This window comes from Zonotrichia leucophrys, chromosome 1A, assembly GCF_028769735.1.
Source record: "Zonotrichia leucophrys gambelii isolate GWCS_2022_RI chromosome 1A, RI_Zleu_2.0, whole genome shotgun sequence".
Taxonomy (NCBI): domain Eukaryota; kingdom Metazoa; phylum Chordata; class Aves; order Passeriformes; family Passerellidae; genus Zonotrichia; species Zonotrichia leucophrys.
In genome coordinates this window covers 71,010,183-71,025,879 of record NC_088170.1, presented here as the reverse complement: position 1 = coordinate 71,025,879, position 15,697 = coordinate 71,010,183, and the positions used below count along the sequence as shown (strand labels likewise).

The following is a 15,697-nucleotide window of genomic DNA, read 5'->3' as shown; positions in this document are numbered from 1 at the left end:
ATCAATCAGAAATTGAGATTTTCATGGGGTGAGATCAATCAGAAATTGAGATTTTTCTTTTCTATTCATCACAGCCCAATTAGAGTGACTTTAATCAGAAACTGAGATTTCTTTTTTTTATTTATCACAGCCCGTGTTGGGTGAGTTGAATCAGAAATTGAGATTTTCATGGGGTGAGATCAATCAGAATTTGAGATTTTTTTTTCTATTTATCACAACCCAAATGGGGTGAGTTTAATCAGAAATTGAGATTTTTTTTCTATTTATCACAACCCAAATGGGGTGAATTTAATCAAAAATTGAGATTTTCGTGGGGTGAGATCAATCAGAAATTGAGATTTTTTTTTCTATTTATCACAACCCAAATGGGGTGAATTTAATCAGAAATTGAGATTTTTTTTTCTATTTATCACAACCCAAATGGGGTGAATTTAATCAGAAATTGAGATTTTTTTTTCTATTTATCACAACCCAAATGGGGTGAATTTAATCAGAAATTAAGATTTTTTTTTTTTTTATTTAGCACAGACCAGTTAGGGTGAATTTAATCAAAAATTGAGATTTTCATGGGGTGAGATCAATCAGAAATTCAGATTTTTCTTTCTATTCATCACAGCCCAATTAGAGTGACTTTAATCAGAAACTGAGATTTCTTTTTTTTATTTATCACAGCCCGTGTTGGGTGAGTTTAATCAGAAATTGAGATTTTTTTTCTATTTATCACAACCCAAATGGGATGAATTTAATCAGAATTTGAGATTTTTTTTTTCTATTTATCACAACCCAAATGGGGTGAATTTAATCAGAAATTGAGATTTTTTTTCTATTTATCACAACCCAAATGGGGTGAGTTTAATCAGAAATTGAGATTTTCATGGGGTGAGATCAATCAGAAATTGAAATTTTTCTTTTCTATTCATCACAACCCAAATGGGGTGAGTTTAATCAGAAACTGAGATTTCTTTTTTTATTTATCACAGCCCGCGTTGGGTGAATTTAATCAGAATTTGAGATTTTTTTTTTCTATTTATCACAACCCAAATGGGGTGAATTTAATCAGAAATTGAGATTTTTTTTTTCTATTTATCACAACCCAAATGGGGTGAATTTAATCAAAAATTGAGATTTTTGTGGGGTGAGATCAATCAGAAATTGAGATTTTTTTTTTCTATTTATCACAGCCCAAATGGGGTGAGTTTAATCAAAAATTGAGATTGTTTTTCCAATTTATCACAACCCAAATGGGGTGAGTTTAATCAGAAATTGAGGGGTTTTTTTAGGTGAGGTTAATCAGAAATTGAGATTTTTTTTTTCTATTTATCACAGCCCAAATGGGGTGAGTTTAATCAAAAATTGAGGGTTTTTTTTTAGGTGAGGTTAATCAGAAATTGAGATTTATTTTTTTTTATTTATCACAGCCCAAATGGGGTGAGGTTAATCAGAAATTATTTAATTCTGATTTAATTCTTGATTTAATTCTGATTTAACTCTTGATTTAATTCTTGACTTAATTCTTGATTTAATTCTGATTTAATTCTTGACTTAATTCTTGATTTAATTCTGATTTAATTCTTGATTTTAATTTGAACAATCAAGAATTAAATCAGAATTAAATCAAGAATTAATTTCCATAATTCCATATCCAGAGAAAAACCCAGCAAATCCCAGGGGAGTTTAAGAAGGTGAAACCTCTCTGGTGGGGGCTTAAATAATTATTTAATTCTGATTAATTATTGATTTAACTCTTGATTTAATGGGTGTTTAAATAATTATTTTATTCTGATTTAATGCTTGATTTAAGTCTTGATTTAATTCCTGATTTGATTCTTCATTTAATTCTTGATTTAATTCTGATTTAGTTCTTGATGTAACTCTTGGTTTAATGGGTGTTTAAATAATTATTTCATTCTTGATTTAAACCTGATTTAATTCTGATTTTATTCTTGATTTAATTCCAATTTAATTCTGATTTCATTCTGATTTAATTATTGACTTAATTCTTGATTTCCCTCGATTTAATCTTGATTTAACTCTTGATTTAGCTCTTGATTAAACCCTGATATAACTCTTAATTCTGATTGAATTCTTGATTGAATTCTTGATTTCTTTCTGATTTAACTCTTGATTTAAACCTGATTTAATTCTGATTTAGTTCTTGATTTAATTCAGATTTAATCCTTAATTTAATTATTTATTTAGTTCTTGATTTAATTCAAGATTTAATTCTTAGTTCTGATTTAACTCTTGATTTAAATCTGATTTAATTCTGATTTAGTTCTTGATTTAATTCTAGATCTAATTCAAGATTTAATCCTTAGTTCTGATTTAATTCTTGATATAATTCTGGTTTAACTCTTGCTTTAAAGGTTAGGAATTAAATTGGATTAAATTGGAATTAAATTGGAAATAAATTGGAATTAAATTGGACTAAATTGGAAATAAATTTGATTAAATTGGAATAAAATCGGAATAAATTGGAATAAAATTAGAATAAATTGGAATAAAATTGGAATGAATTAAATGGGATTAAATTGGAATTACATTGGATTAAATTGGATTAAATGGGAATGAAATTGAACCAAATTGGAATAAAATTGGAATAAATTGGAATAAATTGGAATAAAATTGGAATGAATTAAATGGGATTCAATTGGAATTACATTGGATTAAATTGGATTAAATGGGAATGAAATTGAACCAAATTGGAATAAATTGGAATTAAATTGGAAAAAAATTGGAATGAATTAAATGGGATTAAATTGGAATTACATTGGATTAAATTGGATTAAATGGGAATGAAATTGAACCAAATTGGAATAAAATTGGAATAAATTGGAATAAAATTGGAATAAAATAGAAATGAATTAAATGGAATTAAATTGAAATTAGATTGGATTAAATGGGAATGAAATTGAACCAAATTGGAATAAAATTGGAATAAATTGGAATAAAATTTGAATGAATTAAATGGGATTAAATTGGACTAAATTGGAAATAAATTTGAATTAAATTGGAATTACATTGGATTAAATGGGAATGAAATGGGAATGAAATTGAACCAAATTGGAATAAATTGGAATAAAATTGGAATGAATTAAATGGGATTAAATTGGAATTACATTGGATTAAATTGGATTAAATGGGAATGAAATTGAACCAAATTGGAATAAATTGGAATTAAATTGGAATAAAATTTGAATGAATTAAATGGGATTAAATTGGACTAAATTGGAAATAAATTTGAATTAAATTGGAATTAAATTGGAAATAAATTTGATTAAATTGGAATAAAATTGGAATTAAATTGGAATGAATTAAATGGGATGAAATTGGAATAAAATGGAATAAAATGGAATTTCCCAGGTTACCTGTGGGACAGAAGCACCTGCCGAGCTGCAGAGAAACGTCTGTGCAGAGAAGCTTCTTCCTGGGGAAAAAAGAAATAAAAATTATAATTTCAAATAATATTTTTAAATTATTTCTGCTGATTTTAATGATTTGGATCCTCCTTTCTCCTGAGGGTTTAAATTTAAATATCCTGGGGAAACAGCAGGATGAATGAGGTGGATAAATAAGAAATTTAAATATTTTAATTTAATTTTTTAAAATTTATTTTTATTTTTTTGATCTCTGGTGAAGTGTAATTTGTTCACAGGAATTAAAAAATTTCCACAATTCCCTGAGAGGAGGAAAAATTTTTTTAGGGAAAAATTCTCCAATGGAAAATCTGTAATGGTGCTGGTGGAGTCAAGGCTGGAAATGTTAGAAAAAGTGGAAAAAGGGGGAAAAACGTGAAAAAATGTGAAATAAAGTGAAAAAAAAAGGTGAAAAAATGTGAAAAATGAGGATTGAGTGGTGACCATAATCCTGGAGGAATTTCCATCCTTCATTCAGTCAAAGAAGGAATTTCCTGATATCAATTAATTATTATCAATAAATTAATTAATTATTGTCATGGGCTGAGACAGAGCAAATGAAATTGCTCAATAAATAAATATAAATAAAATAGTCACGTAAATAGAAATAAAATAAATATATATTTATAAATAAATATAATTTTTAATATTTATATTTATATTTATATTTATATTTATATTTATATTTATATTTATATTATTATATTAAAATTCCATCCTGCTTTGGTATCAGCTGATACACTGATATAAATTATCAATTAATCAATTAATGTCAATTTAATTGGCTGAGACAGAGCATAGTTCAAGTGCTCAATAAATAGAAATTAAATAAATATAAATAAAATACTCGTATAAATAGAAATAAATAGAATTAAATAGAAATAAATGAAATATATATTTATAAATAAATAGAAATCAAATAAATTTTTAATATATAAATATCTAAAAATTCCATCCTGCTTTGGTATCAGCTGATACCACTGATATCAATTATCAATAATCAATTTATCAATTAATGTCAATGTAATGGGCTGAGACAGAGCAAATTAAGCTGCTCAATAAATAAGAATAAAATAAATAGAAATAAAATAGCCACACAATTATAAATAAAAAAATAAATAAAATATTCACATAAAGAGAAATAGAAATAAATAGAAGTAAATATAAATAAATAGAAATAAATAGAAATAAATAGAAATAAAATATTCACGTAAATAGAAATAAAAGAAATATCTATTTATAAATAAATTTTAATAATGTTATATATATATATAATTATATTAAAAAATTCATCTTGCTTTGTTATCAGCTGATACCTCTGATATCAATTATCAATAATCAATTTATCAATTAATGTCAATTTAATGGGCTGAGACAGAGCAAATTAAACTGCTCAATAAATAGAAATTAAATAAATAGAAATAAAATAGCCACACAATTATAAAGAAAATAAATATAAATAAAATATTCACATAAAGAGAAATATAAATAAATAGAAGTAAATAGAAATAAAATATTCACATAAATAGAAATAAAAGAAATATCTATTTATAAATAAATTTTAATAAAATAATTTTAAATATATATATATAATTATATTAAAAATTTCATCTTGCTTTGTTATCAGCTGATACCTCTGATATCAATTATCAATAATCAATTTATCAATTAATGTCAATTTAATGGGCTGAGACAGAGCAAATTAAACTGCTCAATAAATAGAAATTAAATAAATAGAAATAAAATAGCCACACAATTATAAATAAAAAAATAAATAAAATATTCACATAAAGAGAAATAGAAATAAATAGAAGTAAATAGAAATAAATAGAAATAAATAGAAATAAAATATTCACGTAAATAGAAATAAATAGAAATAAAAGAAATATCTATTTATAAATAAATTTTAATAAAATAATTTTAAATATATATATATAATTATATTAAAAATTTCATCTTGCTTTGTTATCAGCTGATACCTCTGATATCAATTATCAATTATCAATAATTAATTTATCAATTAATGTCAATGTAATGGGCTGAGATAGAGCAAATTAAACTGCTCAATAAATATGAATAAAATAAATAGAAATAAAATAGCCACATAAATATAAAGAAAATAAATATAAATAAAATATTCACATAAAGAGAAATCTAAATAAATAGAAGTAAATAGAAATAACTAGAAATAAAATATTAACATAAATAGAAATAAAAGAAATATCTATTTATAAATAAATTTTAATAAAATAATTTTAAATATATATATATATAATTATATTAAAAATTTCATCCTGCTTTGGTATCAGCTGATACCTCTAATATCAATTATCAATAATCAATTTATCAATTATCAATTATCAATTAATGTCAATGTAATGGGCTGAGATAGAGCAAATTAAACTGCTCAATAAATAGAAATTAAATAAATAGAAATAAAATAGCCACACAATTATAAAGAAAATAAATAGAAATAAAATATTCACATAAATAGAAATAAAAGAAATATCTATTTATAAATAAATTTTAATAAAATAATTTAAAATATATATATATAATTATATTAAAAATTTCATCTTGCTTTGTTATCAGCTGATACCTCTGATATCAATTATCAATAATCAATTTATCAATTAATGTCAATGTAATGGGCTGAGACAGAGCAAATTAAGCTGCTCAATAAATAAGAATAAAATAAATAGAAATAAAATAGCCACACAATTATAAAGAAAAAAATAAATAAAATATTCACATAAAGAGAAATAGAAATAAATAGAAATAAACAGAAATAAAATATTCACGTAAATAGAAATAAATAGAAATAAAATATTCACATAAATAGAAATAAAAGAAATATCTATTTATAAATAAATTTTAATAAAATAATTTAAAATATATATATATAATTATATTAAAAATTTCATCTTGCTTTGGTATCAGCTGATACCACTGATATAAATTATAAATTATCACTTATCAATAAATGTCAATTTAATGGGCTGAGCCACAGGAAATTAAACTGCCCAACAAATAGAAATAAAAGAGTCACAGAAATAGAAATAAAAAGAAATAGAAATTCAATAAATAGAAATAAAATGGTCACATAAATGGAAATAAAAATAAAATAAATAGAAATAAAATGGTCACATAAATAAAAAATAAAAGGAATATATATTTATAAATAAATAGAAATCAAATAAATTTTTAATATATAAATATCTAAAAATTCCATCCTGCTTTGGTATCAGCTGATACCTCTAATATCAATTATCAATAATCAATTTATCAATTAATGTCCATTTAATGGGCTGAGACAGAGCACAGTTCAACTGCTCAATAAATAGAAATTAAATAAATAGAAATAAAATAGCCACACAATTATAAAGAAAAAAATAAATAAAATATTCACATAAAGAGAAATAGAAATAAATAGAAATAAATAGAAATAAAATATTCACATAAATAGAAATAAAAGAAATATCTATTTATAAATAAATTTTAATAAAATATTTTAAAATATATATTATAATTATATTAAAAATTTCATCTTGTTTGTTATCAGCTGATACCTCTGATATCAATTATCAATAATCAATTATCAATTATCAATTAATGTCAATGTAATGGGCTGAGATAGAGCAAATTAAACTGCTCAATAAATAGGAATAAAATAAATAGAAATAAAATAGCCACACAATTATAAATAAAAAAAAATATTCACATAAAGAGAAATAGAAATAAATAGAAATAAATAGAAATAAAATATTCATATAAATAGAAATAAAAGAAATATATATTTATAAATAAATTTTAATAAAATAATTTTAAATATATATATATATATAATTATATTAAAAATTTCATCTTGCTTTGTTATCAGCTGATACCTCTGATATCAATTATCAATTATCAATTATCAATTATCAATTAATGTCAATGTAATGGGCTGAGACAGAGCAAATTAAACTGCTCCATAAATATGAATAAAATAAATAGAAATAAAATAGCCACACAATTATAAAGAAAAAATATAAATAAAATATTCACATAAAGAGAAATAGAAATAAATAGAAATAAATAGAAATAAATAGAAATAAAATATTCATGTAAATAGAAATAAAATATTCACATAAATAGAAATAAAAGAAATATCTATTTATAAATAAATTTTAATAAAATAATTTTAAATATATATAATTATATTAAAATTTCATCTTGCTTTGTTATCAGCTGATACCTCTGATATCAATTATCAATTATCAATTATCAATTATCAATTAATGTCAATGTAATGGGCTGAGATAGAGCAAATTAAACTGCTCCATAAATATGAAATTAAATAAAGAGAAATAAAATAGCCACACAATTATAAAGAAAATAAATATAAATAAAATATTCACATAAAGAGAAATAGAAATAAATAGAAATTAAATAAATAGAAATAAAATATTCATGTAAATAGAAATAAAAGAAATATATATTTATAAAGAAATAGAAATAAAATAATTTAAAATATATATATATCTCATTATATTAATAATTTTATCTTGCTTTGGTATCAGCTGATACCACTGATATAAATTGTAAATTATCAATTATCAATTAATGTCAATGTAATGGGCTGAGATAGAGCAAATTATAAATAAATATAAATAAAATAAATAGAAAAAAAAATGAATAAAATAAATAGAAATAAAATAGCCACATAAATAGAAATAAAAAATTCTATTTTTAACAGAAACAGAAGTCTAAATAAAAAGAAATAAAAATTCACAGAAATAGAAATAAAATAAATAAATATTTATAAATAAATAGAAATAAAAGAAAAGAATCTGATTCCTTGCAGCTCCTCCCCTGTGGCCAGACCAGCCCTAAATTATATATTATAATTTATATAATATATAAATTATATATAATTTATATAATTAATTCTATAAATTAATTTTCCCTGGTTGTAATTAATTATATAAATTATAATTATATAAATGTATAGATTTGATATTTTATTAATATAATTATAAAATGTAATTAATGCATAAAAAGCGAGAACAGAGAAGTTCCAGACCTCTAATTCACCCAGGAATAACAAAAAAGGGTCAGAATTCTAAATTTAACAGAATAAATGAAATTAAAACCAAGCTCAGTGGGCATCTGAGCAGAATTAAAATTATTTATTTGGGATAAATAATGAAATAATTCACAATTGTGACATTATTTGGGTGCCAAAATAATTTAAAATCCCAAATGCAAACAGCTGAAAAATTTGGCTTTAAGGCTGAAACATTAAGAAATAATTTGATTTTTTTCCCCATTTAATTTGGTCTAAGAGGCATCTGGGTTGATAAATAGAAATAAAAATCTGGAAAAAAAAACAGAAATGTGATGGTGGGATTTGGAAAAATCTGGAAAAAAAATATATAGAAATGTGATGGTGGGATTTGGAAATATCCCCATTTTGGGGGGAGAAAAATAGTTTTAAAAATAAAAATCGTTTTTCCTTCCTGTCTTGGGAAGATTTTGTGGTTTTGGCTTTAAATTCCCCATTTTGGGCTTCTATCATGGCATTTAAAAATAACCAAAAATAGAGATTTTTGGGAGCTTTTGAAGATCTGAGTCTCCATAAATTGTCCCATTTTTGGGATTTTTTATTCCATCAAATCCCTCAGCTCCAGAATTTCCCATCTCAAAACTTCACCATTTTTGGGAATGCAGCCCCAATTCCACCCCTGGAATTTTTCCACTGGAATTTTTCCTTCCTCTCTTGGGAAGATTTTGTGGTTTTTGGTTTTAAATTCCCCATTTTTGTGTTCTATCACTTCCAAATAATCAAAAGAAACCCTGGAGATATTTTGAAGGGCTGAGTCTCCTCTCCATAAATCGTCCAATTTTTGGGATTTTTTATTCCATCAAAAACTTCCAGATCCAAACCTTCCCATCTGAAAACTTCACCTTTTTTTGGGAATGTGCCCAGCAGCAATTCCTGATGAATTCCCCAATTCCACCCCTGGAATTTTTCCTTCTTCTCTTGGGAAGATTTTGTGGTTTTTGGTTTTAAATTCCCCTTTTTTGTGCTCTATCACATCACGTAAAAATAACCAAAATTATCCCAAGAGATATTTTGAAGGGCTGAGTGTCTTTCCATAAATTGTCCAATTTTTGGGATTATTTATTCCATCAAATCCCTCAGCTCCAGAACTTCCCATCTCAGCTCCTTCACTTTTTTTTGGGAATGTGCCAACAGGAATTCCTGATGAATTCCCCAATTCCACCCCTGGAATTTTTCCACTGGAGTTTTTCCTTCTTCTCTTGGGAAGATTTTGTGGTTTTTGGCTTTAAATTCCCCTTTTTTGTGCTCTATCACATCACGTAAAAATAACCAAAATTATCCCAAGAGATATTTTTGGGAGCTTTTGAAGATCTGAGTCTCCATAAATTGTCCAATTTTTGGGATTATTCATTCCATCAAATCCCTCAGCTCCAAACCTTCCCATCTCAAAACTTCACCATTTTTGGGAATGCAGCCCCAATTCCACCCCTGGAATTTTTCCACTGGAATTTTTCCTTCTTCTCTTGGGAAGATTTTGTGGTTTTTGGTTTTAAATTCCCCATTTTTGTGTTCTATCACATCACGTAAAAATAACCAAAATTAACCCTGGAGATATTTTGAAGGGCTGAGTCTCCTCTCCATAAATCGTCCAATTTTTGGGATTTTTTATTCCATCAAAAACTTCCAGATCCAAACCTTCCCATCTCAGCTCCTTCACCTTTTTTTGGGAATGTGCCCACAGCAATTCCTGATGAATTCCCCAATTCCACCCCTGGAATTTTTCCTTCTTCTCTTGGGAAGATTTTGTGGTTTTTAGCTTTAAATTCCCCATTTTTGTGTTCCATCCCATTAATTTAAAATAAACCCCAGAGATGTTTTTTGGAGCTTTTGAGGGGCTGATTCTCCTCCCATAAAATTCCCATGTTCTTGGGATTATTTATTCCATCAAATCCCTGATCTCCAAACCTGCCCATCTCAGCTCCTTCACCTTTTTTGGGAATGTGCCCAGCAGCAATTCCAGAAGGTGTCTCTGGATGAACTTTGAGGTCCCACCAAACCCAAACCATCCCAGGATCCATCAGAACTGGGAATTATTGTTGGAATCAGAACGGGATGGAGAACAGAGAACATTTCTCCCCAAGTTCTGGTTCCTGAGGGCCAGGAGCTGCTCCTCACCACAGATCCCGGCGTGGCCGTCAGCATGTCCAGCAGGTCCCGGGGGTAGTTGTGGGTGGAGATGTGCAGGAGGTCCCCGTAGGACGGAGCCGCCCGTTCCTCCGTGATCAGCTGGGTCCTGGAACCTGGGTGGGAAGGACAATCCTCAATGGAAACGTTCTCCACACAAACGGGGAGGAACCTGGGTGGGAAGGACAATCCTCAATGGAAGAGGAACCTGGGTGGGAAGGACAATCCTCAATGGAAACGTGAACACAAACAGAGGAACCTGGGTGGGAAGGACAATCCTCAATGGAAACGTTCTCCACAACAACAGAAGAACCTGGGTGGGAAGGACAATCCTCAGTGGAAGAGGAACCTGGTGGAAGGACAATCCTCATGGAATGTGAACACAAACAGAGGAACCTGGGTGGGAAGGACAATCCTCAATGGAAACGTTCTCCACACAAACAGAGGAACCTGGGTGGGAAGGACAATCCTCAATGGAAGAGGAACCTGGGTGGGAAGGACAATCCTCAATGGAAACGTGAACACAAACAGAGGAACCTGGGTGGGAAGGACAATCCTCAATGGAAACGTTCTGAACACAAACAGGGAGGAACCTGGGTGGGAAGGACAATCCTCAATGGAAACGTGAACATAAACAGAGGAACCTGGGTGGGAAGGACAATCCCCAATGGAAACGTGAACACAAACAGGGAGGAACCTGGGTGGGAAGGACAATCCTCAATGGAAACGTTCTGACCATAAACAGGGAGGAACCTGGGTGGGAAGGACAATCCTCAATGGAAACGTTCTCCACACAAAGGGAGGAACCTGGGTGGGAAGGACAATCCTCAATGGAAACGTGAACACAAACAGAGGAACCTGGGTGGGAAGGACAATCCTCAATGGAAACGTTCTGAACATAAACATGGAGGAACCTGGGTGGGAAGGACAATCCCCAATGGAAACGTGAACACAAACAGGGAGGAACCTGGGTGGGAAGGACAATCCTCAATGGAAGAGGAACCTGGGTGGGAAGGACAATCCTCAATGGAAACGTTCTGAACATAAACATGGAGGAACCTGGGTGGGAAGGACAATCCTCAATGGAAACGTTCTCCACACAAACAGGGAGGACAATCCTCAATGGAAATGTTCTCCACACAAACATGGAGGAACCTGGGTGGGAAGGACAATCCCCAATGGAAACGTTCTCCACAAAAACAGAGGAACCTGGGTGGGAAGGACAATCCTCAATGGAAACGTTCTCCACAAAAACAGGGAGGAACCTGGGTGGGAAGGACAATCCTCAATGGAAACGTGAACACAAACAGAGGAACCTGGGTGGGAAGGACAATCCCCAATGGAAACGTGAACACAAACAGAGGAACCTGGGTGGGAAGGACAATCCCCAATGGAAACGTTCTGACCATAAACAGAGGAACCTGGGTGGGAAGGACAATCCTCAATGGAAACGTTCTCCACACAAACATGGAGGAACCTGGGTGGGAAGGACAATCCTCAATGGAAACGTTCTCCACACCAACAGGGAGGAACCTGGGTGGGAAGGACAATCCTCAATGGAAACGTTCTCCACACAAACAGGGAGGAACCTGGGTGGGAAGGACAATCCTCAATGGAAACGTGAACACAAACAGAGGAACCTGGGTGGGAAGGACAATCCTCAATGGAAACGTTCTGACCATAAACAGAGAGGAACCTGGGTGGGAAGGACAATCCCCAATGGAAACGTTCTCCCCACCAACAGAGGAACATTCCCATTTTCAGCTTCCAGCCCTGGAGGGGCCAGGCCAGGCTGGATTGGGTTTGTGTGGAAGAGGTTTCACAGTGACTGCTGTGAGCCAGAGAGAAGTTTGGGAAGAGGATCCGCGTTTGATAAGGGGATCCATGTTTGATAACAGGACCCGTGTTTGATAACAGGATCCGTGTTTGAAAAGAAGATTGATGCTTGATAAGAAGAGGATCTGTGTTTGATAAAAGGATCCGTGTTTGATAGGAGGATCCAAGATTGATAAAAAGAGGATCCATGTTTGAATAGAAGGGGATCCATGCTTGATAAGAGCATCTGTGTTTGATAAGAGGATCCATGTTTCATAACAGGATCCATGTTTGATAGGAGGATCCATGTTTGCTAACAAGAGGATCCATGTTTGATAGGAGTGTCCATGTTTGATAACAGGATCCATGTCTGATAACAAGAGGATTCATGTTTGATAGGAGGATCCATGCTTGATAAGAGAGATCCATGTTTGATAGGAGTGTCCATGTTTCATAACAGGATCCATGTTTGATAGGAGGATCCATGTTTGCTAACAAGAGGATCCATGTTTGATAGGAGTGTCCATGTTTGATAGGAGTGTCCATGTTTGACAGGAGGATCCAGGTTTGAGAAGAGGATCCATGTTTGATAGGAGGATCCATGTTTGATAAGAGGATCCATGTTTGATAGGAGGATCCATGTTTACCCCTGAAAGCATTCCCTACCCAGGTCACTGACACAGACCCCAGGACAGACAGAAGGATAAATCAGAGAAACTGCAACTGCCTGTTCAATGAGCACCTTGTTTGTCTCCTGTGACCAATGAGTGAAGTGCAAACTGATGAGTTGTGTAAGAATGTATAAAAAGCATCAATGCTGGAATAAAAACAGTTTGAAACCTTCTGGAAATGGAGTTGGTTGTATTGTTCTGTCTCATATTCAACAGTTTTGGTTGGCTAATTTGAGATTTCCCCATTAATGAGTGCTAATTAGTGTGGTGGGTTCAGTGTTGGTTAATCACCAGAGCAGTCAGTAGGATGTGCTCACCTATCTGGGAGGCGGAAATGGGAAATGGGAAACAGGAAATGGGAAACCGGAAACAGGAAATAGGAAATGGGAAACAGGAAATGGGAAACAGGAAACAGGAAATGGGAAACAGGAAACAGGAAATGGGAAACAGGAAACAGGAAATGGGAAACAGGAAACAGGAAGTGGGAAACAGGAAACAGGAAACAGGAATCAGGAAATGGGAAACAGGAAACAGGAAACAGGAAACAGGAAATGGGAAATAGGAAATGGGAAACAGGAAATGGGAAACAGGAAACAGGAAACAGGAAATGGGAAACAGGAAACAGGAAATAGGAAGTGGGAAACAGGAAATGGGAAACAGGAAATAGGAAATAGGAAAGGCAAAGCAGACTTAAAAGTTTCAAAGGTTACAAAGAGAAATTTATCAGTAGTAACTAAAAGGAAAAAAAGTAATAAGAATTAAATTAAAACCTTCAGGAAGCTTTTCCTCCCCCTACATTTTCTTTCTTAACGACAACATGAAGAAACAAACCCTAAAATTTCAGTTCTCCAGTTTCTTTCCTCTTTCACAGGTGTTTCTCACAGAAGTGTACACAGCTTTTCAGTAATTAGAAAATTTAAATTATTTCTGTAAATACCTCCCACAAAACCACCACAGGTCTGGAGGAACCCGGGCTTTGAGGTGGCTCCACACAATTGAGCTTTTAAAACCAAAATGATTTTGAATAATTCAAATTATTTCCAAATTGGGACAAAAATAACTGGCTGGGATTTAAGGTCCCTCCACACAATTGAGCTTTTAAAACCAAAATGATTTTGAATAATTCAAATTATTTTAAAATTTTAAAAAAATCTGTAAACTGAGATATATCCTGTGTATAAAATCACATTAAATATTAATTTATACCAAGGAAATACCCTTAAAAATATTGTATAAAATTTAGGGTATAAAATCACATTAAATCTTAATTTAAACCATGGAAATACCCTTAAAAATATTGTATAAAATGTTGGGTATAAAATCACATTAAATATTAATTTAAACCATGGGAATAACCTTAAAAATATTGTATAAAATTTGATGTATAAAATCCCATTAAGTCTTAATTTAAACCACGGAAATACCCTTAACAATATTGTATAAAATTTTGGGTATAAAAATCACATTAAATCTTAATTTATACCATGGAAATAACCTAAAAATATTGTATAAAATTTTGGGTATAAAATCACATCAAATCTTAATTTAAACCGTGGAAATAACCTTAAAAATATTGTATAAAATGTTGGGTATAAAATCACATCAAATATTAATTTAAACTATAGAAATACCCTTTAAAGTATTGTATAAAATTTTGTGTATAAAATAACATTAAATCTAAATTGATACCATAGAAATAACCTTAAAGATATTGTATAAAATTTTGGGTATAAAATCCCATTAAATCTTAATTTAAACCATGGAAATAACCTTAAAAATATTGTATAAAATTTAGGGTATAAAATCACATTAAATATTAATTTAAACCATAGGAATAACCTTAAAAATATTGTATAAAAATTTGTGCATAAAATCACATCAAATATTAATTTAAACCATAGGAATAACCTTAAAAATATTGTATAAAATTTTGTGTATAAAATAACATTAAATCTTAATTTAAACCATAGAAATACCCTTAAAAATATTGTATAAAATTTAGGGTATAAAATCATATTAAATCTTAATTTAAACTATAGAAATACCCTTAAAGTATTGTATAAAATTTTGTGTATAAAATAACATTAAATCTTAATTGATACCATAGAAATAACCTTAAAGATATGTATAAAATTTGGGTATAAAATAACATTAAATCTTAATTTTAAACCATGGAAATAACCCTTAAAAATAGTGTATAAAATTTTGGGTATAAAATGACCCTCAAATCTTAATTTAACCATGGAAATAACCTTAAAAATATTGTATAAAATTCTGAGTATAAAATCCATTAAATATTAATTTAAACCATGGAATATACCCTTAACAATATTGTATAAAATTTTGGTATAAAATAACATCAAATATTAATTTAAACCATAGGAATAACCTTAAAAATATTGTATAAAATTTTGTGTATAAAATAACATTAAATCTTAATTTAAACCATAGAAATAACCTTAACAATATTGTATAAAATTTTGGGTATAAAATCACATTAAATCTTAATTTATACCATGGAAATAACCTTAAAAATATTGCATAAAATGTTGGATATAAAATCA

General features: G+C 29.3%; 1 protein-coding gene across 1 annotated transcript in view; it reads right to left on the bottom strand.

Annotated features, from left to right (window-relative positions):
* Positions 1-15,697, bottom strand: part of LRGUK (leucine rich repeats and guanylate kinase domain containing) — a 77,591-nt gene that overhangs the window by 11,127 nt on the left and 50,767 nt on the right. The window contains exons 10-11 of the mRNA XM_064733883.1: positions 10,639-10,763; positions 3,369-3,427 (exon numbers count right to left, since the gene is read on the bottom strand). Coding sequence (XP_064589953.1) covers positions 3,369-3,427; positions 10,639-10,763 — 184 coding nt within the window. The remainder of the gene's footprint in view (positions 1-3,368; positions 3,428-10,638; positions 10,764-15,697) is intronic.